The sequence below is a fragment of the Nematolebias whitei genome, chromosome 4 (assembly GCF_014905685.2).
Source record: "Nematolebias whitei isolate Nwh7 chromosome 4, NemWhi1, whole genome shotgun sequence".
Lineage (NCBI taxonomy): Eukaryota > Metazoa > Chordata > Actinopteri > Cyprinodontiformes > Rivulidae > Nematolebias > Nematolebias whitei.
In genome coordinates, this window is record NC_056501.1 from 23441319 (window position 1) to 23454886 (window position 13568).

General features: G+C 42.2%; 2 protein-coding genes across 3 annotated transcripts in view; one reads left to right on the forward strand and one right to left on the reverse strand.

Moving 5' to 3' along the window:
* Positions 1–301, reverse strand: part of spon2a (spondin 2a, extracellular matrix protein) — a 15599-nt gene extending 15298 nt beyond the window's left edge. Inside the window, exon 1 of the mRNA XM_037675883.1 lies at positions 55–301. The gene's annotated coding sequence lies outside the window, so the exon portion shown is untranslated. The remainder of the gene's footprint in view (positions 1–54) is intronic.
* Positions 302–6313: 6012 nt separating this feature from the next.
* The window catches only part of kdm3b (lysine (K)-specific demethylase 3B), a 43743-nt gene continuing 36488 nt past the window's right edge, over positions 6314–13568 (forward strand). For both annotated transcript variants that reach the window (XM_037675323.1, XM_037675326.1), the window contains exon 1: positions 6314–6665. In XM_037675323.1, the coding sequence (XP_037531251.1) occupies positions 6447–6665 (219 nt within the window). In that variant the 5' untranslated portion in view covers positions 6314–6446. The remainder of the gene's footprint in view (positions 6666–13568) is intronic.

Genomic DNA, 13568 nt, shown 5'->3' on the forward strand with positions numbered 1-13568 from the left:
TGTGTGTGTGTGTGTGTGTGTGTGTGTGTGTGTGTGTGTGTGTGTGTTCCTTACCTGTGTTGGATCAGTTTGCAGTGACAGTGAAGCAGCAGCACGATCACAGATCCGTCACTTTCCCCTGGAACTGGAGCAGCCCTATCAACCTGCGCTCATCCGTGGGCTGCCTTTATCTCCTTCCAACACTTCTCTCCTCCCTTCTTTCTCTCTCTTATTGTCTCTCCTCATGTTACCCTCCTCCTCCTCCTTCCTCCCCCTACCTCTCCTTGTATGGAAGCAGTTAATGTCCTTCTCTTCTATCCTCTCCCTCTACTTTTTCAGCGTGTCTTTCGGCAACCTCATTTCCAGCCAGGAAATCAACAAGGCCTCTTAACAAACGCTCCCTCGGAGTGGTGTATTTTCTTGCCCCCGTTTCTCAGCACAAGATGGCAGACTCAAGCAGTGTAGAGTTGCTGAAAATGGCAGAGTAATGGAAAGAGAAATGAAGGATTTACACACCGACTTGCAGCCTGCCTGACCGATGAGAGCTGTCTGGATTGAAGCAGTGGGTTTTAACTTCTGCAGCTAATTTCACTTTGATTGGAAATTGCAGCAAGTCAAAGGGCTTTAAATGATCCCCCTCCTCCCGTCTTTGAAGTAATTCTCTCCTGTGGCAGATCCAGCTGTGATCTCAGATGAGGAACCCTCTGGTTGGGGTGTGTAAGTGGGAAGAGTGGTCACCCAACAGCTGGTACACACATGGACAACCAGGGAGGTTTCTGCGAGGCCGCTCTGACTAAATAAGACTGTTTGCGCATGTGTTTGAGTTTACTCTAAACAAAAAGTGTTTCTGATCACGACTGACTGCAGTGACAAATGGGCAATCTTTGTGCCACCAGGCCGATCTGCTTCACACACAATCAGGAGTTCAACCGTGTTGGCCTGTAGATGTACATCGGCTTCACTAGAAAGACAAATCTTTTAGACGATCAGATCTGGCTCGCTTTCCAGGAACAAGGGGCAATGAAGTAAAGCAGAACCAAAAGTTAGATGCGGATCAGGTAACAATTAGGACTTCATGTCCTGCAGTCAAAGAACAATCAGGCAAAGCGTCTCTCCATCTGTTTTCTCACGTCATCGTTTTAGATTCTGTCATCGTTTTGCTTTCTTCTTGTCTTTCCATTCTGCTGCTGTATGTTGATTACACTAATAAAGGGTCATTTAACTGTAATATGCATTAAGTACTGTATAGTGCATCATGCATTGGCTCTTACTGGACCGTAAAACTGAAATTGCACAGATTTAGGAGAATAAGAAACATTAAAAAACAAGCATTATTTAAAAACAAGCAGCCGATGAAGTAATAGCTTTGCTTGACGAAGTTTTAAACAAAAGTCCAATGCAATCTTTTAGTGCTCAAAGTATGTTTTGGAGGTGCTTCTCAGCTACTACCACTCCAATTTTTTGTTCAATACATGCAAAATTAGCTGAGTTGTAGCTATTTTTTGTGTAAGAAAAATTTGATTAACTGTTGCATCCATCTTTAATCAGATTAACTCTAAAAGTCAATTAAGTCGTATATCCGATAATTAGTTTCTGAGAGTTTAATTAAAATCCAACAATGCTCAGTCAGGTCATCTGGACGGTTTCTTTTTTTTTGTTGACGTTGCGCCCTCCATCCGAAGGGCTTCATCAGTCTGATGAGTCACAAACAAACTGTTTTCCCCACTAAGCAGTACACTCCTACAGTGGACCAACCAGTTTGCTGGTGATAAGATGGTTTCTTGGGGCTGTCCTCTCCCCTGTTGATGCCACAGCCAAAGTGGTTCATGCTCAATGAACTGTCCAGATGACCTGAACATTGTTGGATTATTTACCTGGATTATTGAGCATGAACCTTGATTTAATTCAAATCCTATCATTGCTTCATGAATCATAATGATAACAGACAGACAAAAAAACAACATTATTGGCCTCTGTTTATGGCAGCAAGTGATCAAAATCTCCATTTAAACAAACCACAACATTTAGAAGCCACTTTTCACAAGCTTGCAAGGTAAAAACCATCTGAGGTGCGAGGTCTGGCCACTGATGCACCGTGAGAGCTTCCCTGAAGGAAGGTGAGAGAACGGTTTATGCAGGGTGGCGTGAGTCCATAATCCATAATGCTTTCCTTCTGCAGCAGGTGGTGTAGATGTCTTGTAGCTGAGGTAGTGGTGAACCACTGGTTTCCAAGTTTCCACAACTTTGGTAATTTATGATCGTATGTTGTGGTGTTTCCAAACTCCATCAGTATGCATTCAGTTAAGTCACTTTCTGTTTTGGGATGGTAAAAAATGTGAATTTTATTAGCACCCAGTAATTTTTCATTTGTCTCACACACACACTGGGCAAAAAAACCCAAAAAACAGAAAAAAGAACTGCTGTATTTCGTGACTGAGGCCCGATCGCACCACCCAGTGGTCATAATGTGTAACTACATCCACTGTTGGAGCTGCACAGTGCACACGAGCAGCAAATACAACAAAATATCTCATGAATTTATTGAAAAGCTCAGGAAGTACTAAAAATGACTGTAACCAAGTCACTTTTACACATACTAAAATTAAATCTGGTGTAAAAGCAGCCAGGAATCATCTACACTTCTCTGAGCGCTTGTAAGTTATTTTTTAAACCCCTTTCAGTCAAATCCCAATCAGATCCCAGCTCTTTATGATAAATACCTTATAATACCAAATGCCTGCGGTTGACAAAACTTCATTTTATATTATTTTACCTAAATTGTGATTGTTTTATTTTGGCTGTTTGACTTAAATTAGACTTGCACTTCTTTCAAAAGCTAAGGAAATTAGTTTTAAAATTCTCTCGGGTAATTACTATTCTAAGGACTTTGTTTGAACTGGTTTGTATTTGTTCTTTGTGTTCCATAGATTTTGAGCACTTGTTTTACCAATAAGTGGCATGGTGGTGCAGTTGGTAAAGCGGTTGCCTCTCAGCGAGAAAATCGCTGGTTCAAATCCTGGTCTTGGACCTTTCTGGGTGGAGTTTGCATGCATTGGTTTTCTCTGGGTACTCTGGTTTCCTCCCACAGACCAAAAACATGCATGTTAGACTGACTGGTAACTCTAAATTGTTCCAGTGAATGGTTGTTTGTCTTGTTTGTCTCTATGTGTCCCTGTGAAGGACTGGAGACCTGTCCAGGGTGTCCCTTGCCTCTCGCACAGTGATGGCTGGACATGGGCACCAGTGACCCCCATGACTTGAAAAAGAAGAAGCGGATAAAGATAATGGATGGATGGATGGATGTTTTATCAATTCATGTGTATTAAAGCCTTTAGAATCAATGTTCACTTCATAAACAGTTGGAATTCTTTAATAAAAAGAGACAAATTTAGCTAATAAAAAACTATAAACATGTCTTAAATGTAATAATTTTACTTTACAATCTTTTTCCTTAACTCCAAACCTTCTTTTTTCAAACTTCACAAAGAATTTTGTTGTTGTTGGAACCAAGCTGTAAAACCGTAGTTGATCTAGACCTTATCCTATGCGGTTATAAACTTAGACTACTGGAGGATAAATTGACCTCATTTCATCAAATGAATAGTTACAAATAGATACGAATTTGAAATTATTTTTTCTTAACATGTGATTTCTGTCTTTTTGTCTTTCCTCCTAGTGATAAACCATGGCTTCCATCCTGGACCTGTCACTGTGTGTTCGTTTTCTCCTTCCTGCCCTCTCGAACCCAGCCAGTAGAAGCAGAGGCCGCTTGTCCTGAGTCTGGTTCTGCTGGAGGTTTCTTCTTCATAAAGGTGTTTTTCCTTTCCACTGTGTTCGTTGAGGATGGAAGACTACGACGAAGTGATAACTCTAAGCAATCTGCTGGCTCCTTTGATAAATATTGTTATTAACTGATTTTTATATATGTGAATTTATCTGTGCAGTGCCCTGTGATGACTTCTGCTGTAAATTGGCGCTACACGGTCTCCACTATCAGAAATGTTAAAAGCTACCCAAACAGAAAACCTTGGCTGAATGCAGAGGTGTGCACCCTGCTGGAAGCCAGGAACACTGCCTTCAGGTCTGGAAGCTCAGAGGAGCTGAGTAGGACAAGGAAAGAGTTGTGGTTGTTGGTATTAAGAAGGCCAAGGCCACACATGCACAGAGGATTGAGGGTCAATTCATCTCACAAGACCCTCTGAGCATGTGGAGGGGCATTAAGTGCATAACAGATTATAAAGGAAGGAGTGAACAATGCCCCAAAGATCCATCTCTGCCTGATGCCCTCAACAAGTTCTATGCACGCTTTGAAGACGCGAACAGACCACCCAGCACCAGACTCACCTCACCACCGGATGAAGAGCATCTCGGCGTGACCTCAGCCGAAGTAAGGAGTACCTTCAGGAGGATTAATCCGCACAAGGCAACTGACCCAGACAACATCTTCGGAAAAGTGTTGAAGGAATGTGCCGATCAGCTCTGCGAGGTGCTGGCAGACATCTTTAACTCCTCACTTACCCCGAAGACAGTTCCCACTTGCCTGAAGACTGCCACCATCATCCCAGTCCCAAAAAGCTCTACAGTGACTGGTCTGAATGACTATTGGCCAGTGGCCCTCACCCCGATAGTCGCTAAATGCTTCAAAAAACTGGCCATGACTCACATCAAAACAACCATCAACATCAATGAGGACCCTCATCAGTATGCATACCGTGAGAACCGATCAACAGAGGACACCATCTCCTCTGTGGTCCACACTGCGCTCAACCACCTGGAGCAGAAAAACTCTTACGTCCGTATGCTCTTTGTGGACTTCACATCCGCCTTCAACACCATGATCCCCCAAACCCTGATGGATAAACTATCCACATTAGGACTAAGCCCCTCCATTTGCAACTGGGTCCTAGACTTCTTAACAAACAGACCACAGTTAGTGAGGATCCACAACTTCTCCTCCTCCACCATAACCCTCAGCACTGGCTCTCCTCAGGGATGTGTGTTGAGCCCCCTCCTGTTTACTCTGCTCACGTATGATTGTGCAGCTACCCATCCAGGCTGTCACATTGTAAAGTTTGCAGATGATACAACGGTGGTGGGATGCATCACAAACAATGATGAGTCCAGCTACAGGCAAGAGGTGGAACACCTGGAGAGCTGGTGCAAAGAGAATAACCTTCACATCAATGTGAAGAAAACAAAGGAGATGATTGTGGACTTCAGAAGGAACAAAAACATCTACACCCCCCTGAACATAAGAGGATCTGCGGTGGAAGTGGTCTCCAGCTACAAGTACTTGGGTGTACACATGAATGACAACCTCAACTGGAGCAACAACACCACCAGCCTGATGAAGAAAGCTCATCAGAGACTCTACTTCCTCAGGCGGCTGAGACGAGCTGGTCTGGGAAGCTCAGTCCTCACCTCCTTCTACAGGTGTGCAGTGGAGAGCATCCTGTGCTCCAGCATCGACTTGTGGCATGGAGGCTGCACAGCTGCAGAAAGAAAAGCTTTGCAGAGAGTGGTGAAGGCTGCACAGAAGTTTTTCGGAGTCAGTCTCCACAGACAGCTACACCTCTAGATGCAGGAAGAGGGCCAACTGCATCATGAAGGACCCCACTCACCCAGCACTCACACTTTTTGCCCCACTCCCCTCAGGAAGGAGGTTGAGGAGCATTAAGTGTAGAACCACTACACTGAGGAACAGCTTCTACCCTGAGGCTGTTAGACTCATGAATCTCTAACTAGAATAATCACTGTGGAAAAAAATCACATCATGTTGCTGCTGATCTGTTTCATGTTGCTGCTGATCTGTTTTATGTTGCTGCTGATCTGTTTCAATGTTGATGTGTTCATACGTGCTCATCTGCTCACAGACTCATGTTCATGTTTGTGCTGATGTTCGACGTAATGTTTTTATGCTATTAGTGCTTAGTGTATATTTAGTTTATGTTTTTCTTAGTTCATATCTTAGATGTTATTACTGGTTTTCTTTTACATTTTATTGTTGGACATAACTGGGACCCTGTGTACATGATTTCGCTCCACCACATGTACCACATGAGGTGCGAATGACAATAAAGAAACTGACTCTGATTACAGTATATAAATAAATTTAATGAATTAAATTGAATTAATCTTCCCTTTGTTAAGCTTATTTATTTATTGATTGATGTATTTATTTGTTGTTAGTTTTTATTTTCCTATAGGTCTTACATTTAGTCTTAAATATGTACAGGTTTTAATCCCTAATCGACTTTTGTTGTACATTTTCACATAATCAATAAAGTTACGTGAAATCTCGCGATATTACGCGAAGTCCCGCGTGACCATATTTTCCGGAATTGAGACCAAAACAGCCGTAGCTCAGTCATTCCTCAACGTAAAAGGATGCTCCTGGGCTCGTTTGAAAGATAGCAGCTCCAGCGGTCTTATGATTAGTCGGCCCTGGCAGCTTGAAGGCTCACAGTATGCCGAAGTCCAAGAACAAGAGCCAAACGACCCGGGCGAAAGAGTCGCGGCTGGCTATGCGGCTACTGAGAGTGAAGAAGAGAAGAGCCCTAGCAGAGATGGACTACAAGGAGGAATGCCGAGTTCAAGACCGGAAACGAAAACAAATAAAAAGACGGAAAGAATCGCTACAGGCTACAATGAGGACGAACAAAAGAGATGCGGCGTATAGTGGACAGGTTAGATGCTGTAATAAAAATGTTTGGTTGGCAAGCATGACTTATGCCCCTTTTTACTACCGGTGGGCGACCATTACATTGTCTTTTTGTTCGTCTGTCTGTCTTTGTTAGCAAAATATCTCATGAACACCGAACGGATTTGGTTTGAACTCCCAGAAGACAATAGGTGTATATAACACAACAATTTTGGATCATCGGGCGATATGCATTCTTTCAAGTTATGCCACTTTTATTAAAATGTGACTTGCAGGAAAATGGAAGTAAGTTCTGTTTGATCCTGTCTGAAGCAAAATATATTTTGCTCAGACTTTAAAGAACAGGATCGCCGGTTCAAGCCGACAACATCAAAATTGTGGGTGGGGTAGGTGAAGCACCCACACCTGCCCCCACCCTCATTCGCCCCACTCTGGGCCCATGAGCAAGGCCTATCAATCAATCAATCACCTTTATTTTACCAGGTAGAGCCCGTTGAGATCGAGATCTCTTTCACAAGGGTGACCTGGTCAAGTGGTCATCAGCACACGTCACAGGGTAATTGACAATAAGCATTTACATTTATCAAAAGAAAAAAGAAACTACTATCACGATAAATAAACGTTAACAGTTTGAAACCATCCGGATAAGACAGACTTCTGTAGACATTAAATGTAGAACAGACATCAGTTGAAGTAGATAAGAGTTAAAAGTCAACAAAGACATGTATATTTGATAAGTAGTGTTTTAGAAACATCTGCAATGGTCCAGATTTTTGATAACATTATCTGATACGGTTGACATGAAGGATCTAGGCGAGATGAGTGTTGATAGTTTCAAATCTGTCTGTAAGTTGTTCCAGGCTGAGGGGACGGCGAAGCTGAATGCTCTTTTTCCTAGTTCAGTTCTGACCAGAGGAACTGACAGGAGGATTAGGTCATTAGAGCGCAGGGAGTAATGATTGTGTGACGTTTGTATTAGGGAGGTAAGGTATAACGGGACTAGGTTTAGAAGGGTCTTATAGATGAAGGATATCCAGTGAGTGTATCTGCGAGCACTGAGAGAAGACCAGCTAGACTTGACGTAAAGTTCACAGTGATGAGTGCGATAACTGGAATCAGTAATGAATCGAAGGGCACCATGATAAACTGAGTCTAAGGACTGTAGGTATTTTGATGCAGCACTCATGTACAGCACGTCACCATAATCTAATATCGGCATGAAAGTTGCAGCTACTAATGTTCTCCTGGCTTTACATGAGAAGCAGGATTTATTTCTGAAGTAGAAGCCTAGCTTCAATTTGAGTTTAGTGACCATTTTGGAGATGTGGGTTTTAAATGACAGTTTATTGTCAATGTTGAAACCTAGATATTTGTAGGTGGAGACCATTTCTATTTGTTTTCCCTCTTGGGTTTCAATTTGAGGTGGTCTCTCTGGTTGCTGCTTTCTGTTGGATAAAACCATGATCTTGCTTTTGTCAGCATTTAGGACCAGTCTAAGTTTTTGCAGACGTGACTGGATAATATTAAAAGCATCTTGAAGAGATGCTAACCCCCATCTGCTCCCCAAACAGGTCTCCCTTGAAAATGAGTTCTCATGGCTCAGTGCGACTACCTGTATAAATAAAGGCTAAATGAGGTGATGATTGAGCACAGTTCCTGTTTAACTGTAGTTTCTCCATGTCGCCAAGAAAGCTGGGCGATCATGTAATCAGCTCGGTGTTGTCTGTCTGTTAAATACCTCATGAACCGGTGGACAGATTTTAATGGCCTTCTAAAGTTGTCTTCTAGACTCGAGTTCATCCACATATGAACACACAAAAAATCCTAAATGCAGACGTGGTTGTGGCAAACCTGTACCAGATGCTGTATCAAAAACAAGAAACAAGGAGTGGAGCGTTGACTTGGTGCAAACTGTAAACACTGAACCAGAGTTTTCTCCCTCTTCCCCGTCTCGAACCTTTTTGTTGTGAGTCAAATAGGTGGTGTGTGTTGTTCATCAACCTTGTCTGTAATTTAAAATAATACATTATATGAAGGTTTTGCTGTAGTTGTGCAATTGGGTTCTGGAGCATCTTCAGCACAAACGCAAACATGGAATCCATCCATCCATTATCACACCCTGGACATGTCCAAGTCCATCACAGGGCAGCATAGAGACAAACAAGACTGTTAGTACACTCTCATACACACCTAGGGACAATTTAGTTCCCAATCAGCCTAACATGCATGTTTTTGGTCTGTGGGAGGAAACCAGAGTACTTGAAGAAAACCTACACATCACGGAGAGAACATGCAAACTCCACCCAGAAAGACTCCCAGCCAGGATTCGATCTGGCAACCTTCTTGTTGAGAAGCAACAACTCTTATCAACTGAGCCACCAAGCATGGAACCTGCCATTATTATTGTGGTTTTGTCTGATGAGCTTGGGTCATAAGTTTGGTTAGAAGTGAGGCTACAACTTACTTGTTTTCAAAAGATCGACTGTCCAGATGAAAAGGTATGCGTGGGTGACGTTCCAAATTTTTATCTCTAAAACTCATTTTCAAAAAATGTCATTTTGGGCTTCTAAGACTGTTTTCATGTGGACGCATTGCTGAAACAATAATAAATAACTTGTGTATTCACAAAACGCTGCTCCTGTGTGCCCTTCAAAATAATAACTGAATGTACATCAAGTACTGATTATTGTTTGGAGTCATTCTTACTTAATATGGTGGCCACATGACCCAGCTCACCGTTATTTATTTATATATATAATATAATTATAATGAAGTTGGTTTTACAGACAAAGTTTGATGTTCTAGCAAAGTTGTTAACAACACATCCTCTGACTGAGTGCTCACAGATTTCCTGAGGTCCTGTCCACACTAATCTGGATAGTTTTAAAAGTCGAGGCTTTCTTCTCTGTTTGCACCTCCTGTCCACACACAAACAGTTTTTGGTGAGACAAACATAAAAATGCATTTCAATCGAGATTTTTTGTAAACTCCGTTTCTGGTGTCTCCGTGTGGACAGGAAATATGGAGATTTTCCAGAAACAAAGATGTAGTGGACTATTTCATGCTCTTTGCCTTCTAGAGCTTCGAACAACAATAGAGCTCTTTTTATTGTCTTTCTCTAACTTTATGCTCGTCTAGTTGTCACTGAACTTCGATTATGTGCTGTAATTGTTAATAACTAAAAGAAAACTTTAAATATCAACGAAGACAAAGCAAGTTTTGGGAAAATCTTTAGAGTGGAGTCGTACTACTAAAATACACTAAGCACTAATAGTACAAAAACAATGCAACAAACAACAGCAGCACGAACATGAGTCTGTGTGAGCAGAGGTGGACGAATACTATACCACACCAGTTTATTTATAGAGCACTTAAAACAGCAACAAGGCCAACCAAAGTGCTGAACAATAGAAACCAACAAGCACAGTGGACAGAAAAACATCAAATAAAAATATAGATACAAATAGCAGCAGATAATAAATAAATGGCCAACACTGTAGACTACAGACAGGATCAAAACAAATCACACCGTGTCAAAGGCAAGGGAATTAAAGTGGGTTTTCAAGCGAGATTTAAAAACTGAGTGTGGGATGGGCTGGACGATATGGCTCAAATATAATATTGTGATATTTCAGAGCATTCTGACGATAATGATAAATTTTGTGATATAACAAAAAAAACCCAGAAATCATAGTTATTCATTTGCCAAAATTAACTTTGCAGTATTATATAAAAACTAAAACAAGGGTTAATTTGACTGAAATAACTTTATTTAATAAAGTATTCAGTCTCAAAGTATAAAAATAAAAATTATCCTTCTGTTATTTAGATTGAAAAAGTCTGCACAAAATAAAGATCTAACAAAATCCACCACAAAAACTAAAATGCAGGTGAAGTTTCCCAAAATAACTAAATAAAATGAAGCTTAAGATCTGTTGAGCATAAATGTAACATACAACAAAACATATGTTGCATTTAAATGAGCTGTAACTTCCAGAACTTGTAACGAGGTGATCAGCTGACCCTGAAGCTTGTGGTGTTTCAGCTTCCTCTGTTCCCGCAGGAATGATTCATTTCTCTGATGCTCTGTCTCTGATCACCTGACTCTGTTCTTGCTCCATTGACTGTGGAACTAAGGGTGCATTCACACCAGCCCTGTTTAGTCCGCTTTAATCGAACTCTAGCTCGTTTGCCTAGGAAGTCCGGTTTGTTTGGGGAGGTGTGAACGCGCCATTAAACTCCGTCATGGAACAAAAAGGCGAACTCTGGCCCGGGCTAAAACCAAGGTCTCGGTCCGGTAGAAGAAAACTCGAGCACAGTTCGAGTACAGTGTGAATGTAAACAGACCGGGCCCCGCTCCACAAGCAAGAAGTGGAGTAGAGCGCAGGGCAAACAAACACGCATTTCTCTGACCTCATATGGAGCCGTCAGCTGCCTTGTGTGGAAAAACAATATTCTCCATTGTCTTCTGCCTCATCTTCTGCTCATGCTGAGTCCATTGTTGAAAAATGACAAAATATAACTACTAAACTGCTAAAACTCGACGCCAGTCCGTTTTTGTTTTTATTTCAAGAAGAAGAAGGAGAAGTGTCTTCAGAGGTTTTTGTGTTGTTTCTTTCAGTAGTTCTTGGTGCAGCGCCCCCACAGGCGAGCGGGGGAACAGGTTGGTTCAACAGGTTGGCTCGACTGCACAGTGCAGTGTGAATGCAAACACACCAGCTCAAAGGTAAACAAAATGTCATGAATATTGGTTCCGAACCGAGTCTACCTGACTGTCAGGTGTGAAAACATCCAATAAGACAGACCTGCGCGTGTTTGTACCGGCAGTTTAGAGCGGGGGAGACCCACACCAGCAGCCAGAGCAAAGTTGGGGGAGAGATAAAAAGACTAGCTGCGCCCGCACCGGCAGCTAGAGCAGGGTGTGGGGGAGGGAGAGACAGCTCGAGCTGTCTGTACCTGCAGTTTAGAGCTGGATGGAGAGACAGTTGAGCTGTGCGTTGTTTGATGGGTCGGTTTGTTTGTTTTTAGCTTTTTAGCTAGCTAGTATTGCGCGCAACTAATTAGCATTATACCAGTACCGACAGGTGGCGGGGGGTGCGCGCAGTTCGGTTTGGTTGTTCGGCGAGCTCGGTTCTTTTAAGGGGGCGGGGCGCTTGACGTATTAAGTCATGAAATTAGCATATCATGATATAATTTTTTTGCCCGGTTAAGTTTTTTTTTTTTAACCGGTATTATCTTGAACGATATGATATGGCCCAGCCCTAGTGTGGGAGTCTGCCTGACACGCCGTGGCAACTCATTCCATATTCTTGGACCTGCAACAGATAAAGCCCTTTCACCTCTGAGCTTACGACTGGTTCCTGGAACTGAAAGAAGCATAGTGGCATTACAGCAATTTTTTTCACAGTGATAATCCTGGGGAGACTGACTTCAACAGACTTCTGTGCAGCCTTCACCACTCTCTGCAAAGCTTTTCTTTCTGCATCTGTGCACCCTCCATGCAACACGTTGATGCTGGAGCACAGGACGTAGGCATGTAGGCGTGTTTATTCCGTCTGAAGTCCATGACCATCTCCTTCGTGTTCTTCACATTGATGTGAAGGTTGTTCTTCCTGCACCAGCTCTCCAGGTGTTCCACCTTCTGCCTGTAGCTGGACTCATCATTGTTTGTGATGCATCCCACCACCGCTGTATCGTCTGCAAACTTTACAATATGACAGCCTGGATGGGTAGCTGCACAGTCATACGTTAGCAGAGTGAACAGGAGGGGGCTCAACACACAGCCCTGGGGGGAGCCAGTGCTGAGAGTTATGGTGGAGGAGGAGAAGTTGTGGATCCTCACAGACTGTGGTCTGTTTGTTAAGAAGTCTAGGACCCAGTTGCATAGAGAGGGACTTAGTCCTAGTGTGATTAGTTTGTCCATCAGGGTTTGGGGCTCATGGTGTTGAAGGCAGACGTGAATTTTTTTGTCTGAGCTGTGTCACATTTATTTGCACACTGTTATTGTTTGTGGTTAGATCTCAACAAGGATTGGATCTTTTTGTGTACGAGTTCTTGAAAAATCAAAAATGGTGGCACCAAAGACAAAACAGACAAAAAAGACTAAGTCAAACCACAAGTAGAAGAGAAAACAAAACAATTGTTTTGTGGAAACTAAACAGCCTTGACTGGAGTGCTGAACCTGTGCTTGTGTTCATTTGACGGGCTTTTTGTGTCCTTGTAGCTCCCAAGTGATACATTCTCCAAATGTTAGTAACAGCAAGTTTTCATCTCAGTATTTTCACACAATAACACCGGTGTTCTTTTTCTTCTGCTCGTAGTTGAACTCGCAGTCTTTTTTTTTTGTCGTATCTCTGACATGGTCACAAAATATCTGGGCTGCACAGGTGGCTGGCAGGCCTCAGCAGACAGGTAAGTGTTGAAAATGATGTCACAGGTAGGGCAGATGTGGAAAGCTTGAATGGCTGTTTGTTTTCAGAGTTGAACCAGGCATCGCTGCATGTCCTGTGGTGGCTGATGGTACGGCAGCATATTGGGGCCACTTAAAAGAAAAATATGAGTTTGTCTTAGTTTTGAGGTTAAAGATGACATGTTAAGAGGTTTTCAGAATGTTCAAGTTGTGTTTATTTGTCATATGCAAAGTTAACACAGTACAATGAAATGTTTAGAGTGAGAAGAACCGATTTGACTCGCTAAAAAAAAAAATCAAAGAACAAACAAACAAGAAATACTAAAAGCATGCAATAAGGGTCCACCCCCCAAAAAAAGTACCAAAAAGTGAAAAAGTAGTTATAATATTTAAAATGTCCTAAAGAGAAATATTGAACAACATGGTAGAATATAATGGTGCAGCAGGACGAATTTGAATGAATTAGTATTTCATGGTAGTAATATAAACTAAAATGCACACACACACATGTATGTATAT